Source organism: Pterocles gutturalis, unplaced genomic scaffold (assembly GCF_000699245.1).
Source record: "Pterocles gutturalis isolate BGI_N339 unplaced genomic scaffold, ASM69924v1 scaffold22455, whole genome shotgun sequence".
NCBI classification, from domain to species: Eukaryota; Metazoa; Chordata; class Aves; order Pterocliformes; family Pteroclidae; genus Pterocles; species Pterocles gutturalis.
In genome coordinates, this window is record NW_010143964.1 from 31,303 (window position 1) to 41,417 (window position 10,115).

A 10,115-nucleotide genomic window follows, 5' to 3' on the forward strand; every position below is an offset into this window, starting at 1 on the left:
CAGCAGGAAAAAAGGGGGAAGCCTGATCTGCCCAGCGTAGGCAATTTCTTGTTACTAAAATAAACATCACGTTCCCGACGGGCTTTTGCAGGCCTTCTGGCAATGTGGAGCCCTGTTGGCTTTGACAGAATTCCTGATGGAGTAAAGGGCCTCATCAGCAAGTCCTTTTGTGCAATTGGTCCTTCGGGAGCCGCCTTCCTGTGGATAATGGGCCGTGTCTCTGGAGCTTTGCCTTGGGATTCCAGATGTCTGTGACATTATGGGAAATAATTGCTTTCAACCTGTAGATGAATGTGGCTGTTCTGAAGTTGCTGTCAAAAATACAAATGGCTCTTTTGGAGCATTTCTTTAGTTACTGTTATTGCTCCCTTCGCCTCTCCCTGAGCTGGGAGAAGACATCCAGGTTTCCCACTGAAACTCCAGCCTTTGGGGTGGAACCCAGCAGCGGTTCCGCAGCCCACAGCCGTGCTCTTGGACAGCACAGTACCAACACCGCGCAAGGAAAGAAATGGGTTAAAACACTACTGCCAGTCAAAACTGCCGGGGAAGCTTGGTGGGTGAAATATGATTATGGAGGCTAGCTTCTGGCCGGGCAGCTGGGGTTGACATTACTTTTCTTGTGGAAACACGGTGAGAGGTCTATAGTGTGTCAGTCCAGTAGTGCCTTATCTTCTGTTCTAAGTGGTGTAATATCGGAGCGTTTCATTCCTGCCGTAGCTTGTCAAAGAAAAGGACACAGATAGGATCCTTAATGATTTACAGACTGTCCCTGGTCGGAAGAAATGAGGAGCTCGCGGCTGGCATGGCAGAGCAGGGAGCAGCGATCCTCTGTGCCCACACCTGCAGCCAGGGCAGCGATATGTCAATTCTGTCGACAAGTGGCTTTACCTTCATAATGAGTTCTGCGTTGACAAGACTTTTTCCTCCAGGAGCAGGGCAATACTAAAGAACAAATATCCTGAAACATGGAAAGGGTTTGTCTTGTTGGCTCATCTCTTTTTTTCTCATCAGGCGCATCTTTGAGACAGGTGTTGCTATCAGCAAAGAGGGAACGTCTTTTCCTGCTTTGAAATAACTCTGCGGAAGAGTTCTGCAGGGCCGGGAGCTTGTTTGCATAGCTTGATACAATTTAGAATGTGAAGCATGAGGGGATGTATATAGATCTTGCTTATACCTAGTTTCTTCTATTTTTTTTTTCCTTTTTTCTTCTTTTTATCCCTTGGTTTGATTTTGTTAGTGAAAGCACTTGCACAGAGATTTCTCAGGGGATGAGCCAGGCTCAGAGACATTCTTGCGTCTCCGTAATGCCAACATGCTTTCTACACAATCTCCCATTAACTTCCCCACCTGAAAGAAAGAAACCTTAATTATCAAGTTATTAGGAAAGCTCATGTTATTTTTCCCTTCGGTGTTTCCTCTGCTGCTCTTGCTTTGGTGATAAGAGTATTTGAATAATGCAGCTGACTCCATGGGGTGCTGCAGAACTGTTCTGTCTCCAGGCAGTTCCTTTCTGACTCCGTGTGTTTTGTCTTCTCATATTTATGGTCTGTGATCTTAGGAGTAATACCCTGCATCCTGTGCACCAGTCCCCTCCTATCCTGTTCCCTCTCCTTCTCAAACCCATTTTCTAACAGCTAGCATCTGTCTGGTGATTATTAGAATTAGTCCTTGATAAATTAACCAATTCTAGTTGGAATCTCTTATATAGGGTGAGTTCTTCCACAGCTAAAAATAGAGGGAAACTGAGACCTTCTTGCCTCTTAGTGAAAGGTAATAATCTTTATTGTTATTTGAACATCAGGAATCTGGCCCTGCTCCTAAAGTTTGTGGCTGTTGAGATTCACTGGATTTTGGTTTTAATTCAAACTCTTGATAGGGATAGTGGCAACTCTCCAGACCAATGTGAATTTTCAGGGATTTTGAGGGTCTTTGCTTAAGAAGTTATACCACATTTGGGCTGTCATATTGTCAAGTTTCAGCTTTTGCTTTTTATTTTTGTCATGGGAAGACCAGACTGAGAGTGCAGTCTTGCGACGTGCGTGCATTTTGCAAGGAATGCTGACAACTTACACTCTTAGGAAACTCGGAGAATGCTGTAATGACAAGTCCCAAGAAAACGTGCATTCCCTGCCTGGCATGCTTGCTTCTTCTGAGATGAGAAAAGTTTTGTGGTGCTTGCAGGAATTTTGTGCATATGCTAGCTGATGACGTTTTCATGTTGAGATTGAATGGAACCTGATTTTATGAGAGTTGGGCAGGAATCCATGCAGCTAGGCACCGAGCACTTCCTTTCCTCTGGTTTCTCTTCACTCTCACTGAATATTTAGCAAAGCAGTGGCTGAACACATTATGGCAGAGAGGAGAAACCTGTACAAGCGTATGAAATTCTCTTTTTCTGTTGACAGCTGGTCCTGGCTGAAAGCTCCCACTCTGACACAGGCTCCCAGTGCACCGAGAGCCACACAGACCTTCCGCCACCCCTCGAGAGAACAGGCGGCATTGGAGACTCCCGGCCTCCATCATTCCAGTAAGAGCAAATTGTCTTTTTTTTTTTCTTATTTTAAAACAAAAAATTTGATTCCTGTCTGTTTCTTCCTCACACTTCTCCCTGCTGCTTCAAACCAGCTATTTATTGTTATTGTTAAAAAATAATATTAGAACTGAGGAATTAAAAGGGGGAAGGGAAGAAAAAAACCCCGTCATCTTTAGAATGGCATGTATATCCTACATATCTCATTCTGAAACCCACCATGGAAGAATTAAGTAGAGAGGTTGCCCAAAAATGCTTCTCATAGTGTACAGACGACAACCTTTTATTACTGTGTCATGTATAATTATGTAGTATGCAAAGCCAGCAGAACACTGATATCAAGAGCAAGAATTTACATGAGGAATAATGCCTCCTCCGTGCGCGCACAGCCGCTAGCAGCTTGGATTGCGTACAGCCAGACTGGGAGTCATCTGATTTAATGGCAGCCTTGTTATTTCCTGTTACGTGTGCAGAGCCTATGTGTATCCTCAGAATGCCGTCATTTTCAGGGACGCCCGCTGAATTTACACAAGGAGGGTTTAAAGCAGGTCCTGGTTCTAGCTGTGATCTTAGTATATGTTTGGAGAGCGAAATGGGCTCTCGATTTGCCTGGTGTCATGTGTGTCCATTGCTTTCTGCGATATCTATTGCCTGGAAGAGCCCTTGGTGTTGTATATGAGTGTTTTACAGATAAATGTCTTCTAGAGTGGACAAGAGATCTTGGGAATTACTAACCCTGCCTGACAGTGTGTGGCTTGCAAGGGCTTTACTGCCCTCGTGAGTTCAGGAATGGCTTTATGTTGATGGGGAGAGGCTGTATGAGTAGTGCAGTCACGTGGCTTGCAAATATAACTCGTTCTTTGTCTTCCTGACCTGTGCTTACATGTAATAGCTGCAGATCAAACTTTATTTAAAAAAAAAAAATTACATTGTCAGTCAGGCACCAGTCTGTGTTTGTGAAACCACTCACTGCTAGTCACTGTGTGTACTCAGGCTGATTGAACGGAGGCTGTGCTCTGCTGATGCACCTGCTGGGATTTTGGTGTGGTGATTCTGCGATAGCGTGTTTGGTGCCATTCCTGCATCCCGTCTCCTTGAACAGTATTTTCCTTTAAGAGATCAGTAGTGCAGCCCTGTAGCTTTCACAACTGTAACTTCAGTGTTGCTGTGTACTCACAAATCACCTCCCCTTCTGTAGGTGTGACTTGCCTTCTTGGTTCCTAAATCCCTGAGATTATTTTTTAATGCCATACAAACTACCAGAGATCTGTCATCTCCCATCTTTCTTCTTCGGTGTTGATTGGGACCTTATTTATATAAGAAGCCCCAAGTCAGCTAGGTGTTGTGTAATTGTACAAACAGAAGTGTTGCTGGACAACAAAGAGCACAAGAAATAGATGGAGCAGACAGGTCACCAGGCAAAACACCATCCAAAAACAGGTGGGGTGGTAATCTCAGCTAGCTGCCTGGCAGCATTGATATTTTGCTTCATCGTTTATTAAATCCAAAGAAAATTGACTTCCTCCCTCCCTGATGAGGGTTCTGAAGTTCATCCTGTATTTCATGCTCCACTGCTCCTGTTCAGTGGTTGCTCAATCCCAGTTCATCGGGATGGGTGAGGCTGCTCCTGGGTTAGCGGTGGAGGTGCGGGGAGAGCTGAGAACAGTGACCTCTGAGCTGCCCTTCTTACCCAGCTCACGGAAAATTGAATTGAATGTAACCGGCTCAGCAACGAGAGAGGAAACGAGCCAGCTGAGAGGTTCCTTTTGCACCCTTTGGTTTTTGTAGGCAGATGTAGCCTGGGAAGCGATTCATGAGTGGAGAGTGTCAGCAGTAGTCAGTAGATGGTGCTGCTGGGATGTCTGAGAGCCTTGCAGGGTGACCTTAGGAAACTGTCACCCTCTTTCCTTTTTCAGTTGTACTGGACTGAAACAAAAAATGCAAACCTACTTGTGACAGCCCTTAAATACATCCTTGCATTTTGGTAGTTTCATTAGGGCTTAAAATGTGCAGTCAAATGTTTTCTTGCATAACAACCTTGATTTCCGAGTTTGCTCAGAGGGCATGTCAGTACATTTCATTAGCGCCAAGACAGCGTGTGGGTGTGCAGGAGGCTTTTCAGCAGTCCTCTTCAGCGTAACAGCGCGTAGGTGCTTTGGTGTAGGTGTAGTGGTGGCCGTTACGCACTCTGGGTGCATCCGTAGGATGTGTCGGGCATAAAGAGTGGCTGCAGAGGGCAGATGTGAGTCGGGACTCCTTTTGAAATGGGTGGGTGGTATTTGTGGGACAGAGAGGAAGAGTCTGACCAGTAACTTTCTACGGGAAATCTTTCACAGCAGAGCATTAGCCCACGTCGGGTCATGCGCTGTTATATTTTCACGAGTTTTAGATCAGTTTCCACAGTTTAGTCCATTAGAACGAGCTATGCCCTTTGCCAGCACTCCAAGAGGCTTTTCTTGGACAAATTCTCTGCTCCCTCCTTGAAACTGACTTTAGCGCTGTGTCTCGGGGCATGGATATTGAATTGTCTTTGTACCCTTCAGGTGGTTTTGGGGTGAGGGGAGCAGCAGGGAGGAGGTTGCAGTGCTGCAGCAGGACTGCAGCCAGTCTGTGTAATAGTTTTCTGGCTTTTAAACCAACATGCTCATGACTGCCACTGTTTTTATCAAAAAGAAAAAAAGAGATGACTCCACTGTTTCTTCCTGTTTGTTCTCTAACAGCCCAAATGCTGCCAGCAGCCGGGATGGCCTGGACAATGAAACAGGAACAGAGTCAGTTATTAGCCACCGGCGAGACAGACATCGACGGAGAAATAGGGAAGGGCACGAGGATGGTGAGTCCTAGTTCATTTTTCCCCTTTTTCATTTAGAAAGAACGAATTTTTCTTATAATCTTGCAACGACTCCTTTTGCATGAATACTGCAGAAGAGAAGTGTGTCTGAAAAAAAATGCTTTTAGGGACTATTATTATTTTAATGGAATAATTTGGTAATTGCTTTGAAACTCTTTGAAGCTGAGCATTTTCTGAGAGGTCCGGACAGCCTACAGTAAAGGGGCAGAGAGATTCTTTTTGGCAATATACGGAACTTTCTGTAGTATTAGAAGATGATTAGCTTGGAGAGGAATAACGACACCCAGTGCTGAGCTCCGTACGGTCGTGGCTAGACTGCCTCCATTATTCAAGTTTGCTTATTTAAAGGTAGAACACATTATCTGTGTGGTGTGTTGGAAGTTTGCAGTGGTTGGAGAGTCTTCGTATTTGAACATTTTAAGATCTGAGCCAAAATCCTCTGAAATAATTGCTGTTGATTTCTCTGGGCTTGGATCAGCAGCAGTGTTTTATGGTGGTATAGCTATAGCAGATCTTTTTTTATACGTAAATATACCCAAAGTACACACATAAACTACAGAACTTCATCTCTTGCCTCTAGTCTGTACATCAAAGGAAGCTTCTTTTTTATTTGTTGCCAGACAAGAATTTCCAGGCTTAATTAAGAATTAATAGGTGCCACCCATTGAGTTTAAAATGCTCCAGAATATGGAATACCTGGGCCTGAGAGATGCCATCACAGGCTTTATTCACAGCTCCACCCGCTAAAGTATTTGCCTCCAGTTAGAAAACCAGAAGTCATCTGTATACTGAGGGTTAGAAGCAGATATCCTTGTGTTCATTTCACCCTTCGGAGTTGTAACTGACTCGAGAGTGAAAATTACTCAGTGGGTGGAGCAGAGAGCTGTCTTTGCATGATCCTGACTGCAGATTCCTTTGGGAAAACACAGAAAGAGGCAGAATCTTCTGATAGAGTTGTGTCAAAAACTCGTTACAGGCAGAATGTTAAAAGGTGATTTGTTGTTAACATCTGTTTAAACTGATGCCGATGTGTGTTTTGCCGTGGACATGGCAAATGAGGGAACAGCCCTAGGAAAAGGGAGATGAGGGTGGAGGAAGGGCAGCGAGGTTGTGACACCTGGTTCGCAGCTATTTCAAGGGCAGAAGCTGTGTGCTCACTTGTCATGATGAAATTGTGGTAAAGCCTCCTTTCCCTGCAGAAAGAAGGAAATGCAGTTAGAGTGTTTGATCTGCTCCTGTAGAGACTTGTTTAAATAATACCGACATTACCGCTGCAGTGGTTCACAGAGGGGCAGGATGAGGGATCTTGGTTGGAGCACGGCGTTACTCAGAGGTTTTCTCTGCACGTATCATTGTGCAGAGTAGCCAAGACGTAGGTACAGCTCACCTAGCCGTACAGTACCGTGTTACATAGCGTGGGTAACTGTTTCAGCTCCTTATTGGTATGAAGGGAGTGACAAAGAGTTACCCACCCTGACAATGAGGATATCCCCGAATACAAAGGAAAAGAAGTACTCGTTCTACAAGAAAAAGTGAACAGTGTATTGCAGCCTTCATTTCAGACAAGGTGAAGTGAGAAGAGGGGCTAATGAGCCATTTGGGAGCTGCACAGATGTCCACACATCAAGCTAAAACCTGTGCAGAGGAACCGGAGCGGTGTGTGATACACGTATTTGCGTATATGCAAAGCACACACTAATTCTCATGCACAGATGCTCAGTAAGGCTGGGGAAACAGTGAACAATCAGCAAGCAGAGATGTAATTTTTCTCCCAGGAATTGCCTGTTTAAATTTGCTGTGTTACTCTCATGCTTCAAGCGTGAAGTTTCACACCAAGAGTGAAGTGGAAAAAGGTTTCGCTCTGATACTGCTGTTGTATTCTTGGTGAGGTTAATAAAGTGAACGAGCTGAGAGAGATGAGCCCTGCCAGGCAAGCACAGGCAAAGTTACCTTCTCTGTGTGTGTGTGTGTTTTAGGGTATAGTGATGATTACATTGTGGAGGCTACATATGCAGAGAATTTTTTTTTTTTTTTTTTTTTTTTTGGAGAGGCTTTATATCCGAAGAGACTTCTGTATGAATGGGGGAATACGTCTTTTCCTGATCACCTTTCACACTAATTAGTAGCGAATCTATCCCTGGCGTTAGCTTTATATAAAATTAGTCTGAAAGAGTTGAGCTGTCAAAGTGTCAGAGCTCCGCTTTCTCTCTTTAAGCAACGAAAGTCCTTGTTGCTTTGGGAAGTTGACAAAGTCCTATTAAGTGAAAGTGGAGTGAGGATCTTAATTAGAAACGTGGGAGGTCTGCGTGGCACATGTTCTCGGGACCCCTTGCTGTCTGCAGCAAAGCTCCCATGCCAATCTCCTGAGCAGGAGTGGGAACGGGGACTGGGGAAGCTCTAATTAGGGAGGTAATTAAGGGACAAGGTTTCTTTGGCATTGGAGAATGTTTTACAGCTACCGCTCGGTTTCTGACAAGTCTGCAGATGTCAAGTGTCGACGCGAGTGTTTCAACACTTGAGTTTTCTGTGGGGTGAACTGTTGTGCAGCCCGCTGAAAAATGCCGGATAACGGCCTGTGCTTTGAGAAGCTCTTAACGTGGGCACACTTGTAGGTCCCCAAATGTTTGGGAAGAGGAGCTGTTGCAGATTGCCAGTTGCTGCTGCAGTACGTGTGTTCTTTGCTGCAGTGTGTGCCAAGGAATGTGAACAAAAAGGACTGGGACTACGGGAACTTGAACGGTGATAGCTGAAAATGCTGTTCTTCTTAATTGTTGCTCTTTAAAGTTGCCCCTAAAGATTTGAAGTGACCGGGCAGCCATGCACGAGAGATGGGCGGTGTGGGACTGTGTGCCTGCGAGAGCTGGAACGGTTACTGGTTGTGATCTGTCCAGAATCCTTTCTCCGGTAGCACTGCAGAGCGATTACAGAGGCTGTTTAAGGGTTCCAAAGAACCAAACCCAAGTCAAGGCACAGGGCTGCAGCATGCAGACGGGTACAAGCGTGAGGCCGGAGTGGACAGTGTCGTACTCATTGTTCGTCCCACGTACGCAGCAGAGACTCTGACCCCGCACACCGCAGCGAGCTGCACAGATGGGGGTCTGAGCCTTCGCTGGAAAAGTGATAATGTATTTCCTGGTAGTAATTGGTAAAGACTTTCTGCGTTGATGGGCGTTGGAAGCTCTGTTGGTTTTTCTCTTAACAGGGGGCTTGGCTGTGGCTTCTTCCTGAGCCACTCTCACCTCTGGTCCCTGCAGTGTCAGGGAACCCTCTTCACAGCTTCCTCCAGCAGATGCTGCTCCACTCTTTTCCGCTTTCAAGCCTGATTTGATTTAGTACTTTGATGTGCTTTTTTCCCTCCGGCAGGACCTACTCGGCTGTCGGTAGAAGTCAAGGAGGACATATTTTAGCCTCCCAGGCTATGCTTTATTCTAACCTCTGTCACACTCTGAAAGGCTTTTGCCAGGCAGTCTCGGTGAACTCTGGCATCCTCTAATGGAGAAACAGGAGCAGGGGCTCAGCAGGGCAGAAGGTCCCTGGTTATCAGCGGGACAGGCGCTGAACCAGAGCAGAGAGTGATTCCTGTTTAGACTAAATAAATACCTGGGAGTATTTGATGAATAAACCCCTTGTAGTCATGGTTTGTGAAAGTACTTGATGATAATGATGGTTCCCGACCCCCATCTCCCAACAGCTTTGGCTGAATTAGAAGAACTTAGAAAAGGGAATTTTAATTGTGTAGAGAGATTACAAAAGCTTTATGGATTTAAGTGCACCCTTTAATTACACAGGAAGCCCTTCCTGTGAATTCGAGGGTACCTGGTGCTGTTTGGGGGGGTATGAAGCGTGTGTGTTTGGTATGTTAAAATGGAAGTGTGTTTACATACTGGTGAAGCCACTTCTGTCTGTTGGAGCAGTGTGTGGGAGCTTTGCTGTGAAAGAAGACCTGGTTCAAACAGGAAATGTGAAGCTGAACCCATTTTTTCTGTTTAAAATTCAACAGAGAAGCTCTAGCTGGAAAAAGGAAATGGAAAAAAATGTAAACAGGAGGAGGCATTATTAGTGTAGTGAGCTCTTCTGATCTAGTATATAAACCAGGGGTCTTTTAGTTGGAGTATGTAGAAATATGGATGTTGATCTCAACTATCAGTGCCTCTTGAGATCCCGAAAATGCGACTGAAAGCCCTTCTCTTTACCTCGCATCTGTTCGCCCACTCCAGTTCCAGCTGAATCCAGCTGTGCACTGGCTTTTAAGGAAACAATGAAGTGAACCTTTTACAGCGCTCAAAGAACAATTCGCGTCCATTTTTGGTTTGTATTGAGTTGTGTGAGAAGAGCCATAAATTGAATTTTTAATTTTTGCAGGCAGGCCAACACATTGCTAATCAGAAGCCTTAAAAATACATCTTTATATAATAAATATATTATTATAGTAACATAATAGTATATTTGTATTTGATAAAATAAATCACTACAGAAGACTTGAAGAAAAGGGAGGGGAACTGCATTTAGACACGGCTTTTTCCTCTGTTGGGGTCATTCCTTTGCAGCTCTGTAGCGGGACTGAGTTTGGTTGCCTGGATGTGACCTGCAGGAAAGAACTTAGAAGCTTGTACCGTGTTTCAGAGGGCACAGATTTAATGTCCTTTTCCACTTCCTTCTGTAACTCTGTGTAAGTGGTGTTTTGGCTGTTGCTTTGGCTGTTTGGAATGGGCTTAAAGGTGCCAGCAAATTCCT

General features: G+C 44.9%; 1 protein-coding gene across 1 annotated transcript in view; it reads left to right on the top strand.

Annotated features, from left to right (window-relative positions):
- The window catches only part of DVL1 (dishevelled segment polarity protein 1), a gene marked incomplete at both ends in the record, with an annotated part of 31,070 nt that overhangs the window by 4,163 nt on the left and 16,792 nt on the right, over window positions 1-10,115 (top strand). Inside the window, 2 exons of the mRNA XM_010084963.1 lie at window positions 2,406-2,527; window positions 5,251-5,363. Coding sequence (XP_010083265.1) covers window positions 2,406-2,527; window positions 5,251-5,363 — 235 coding nt within the window. The remainder of the gene's footprint in view (window positions 1-2,405; window positions 2,528-5,250; window positions 5,364-10,115) is intronic.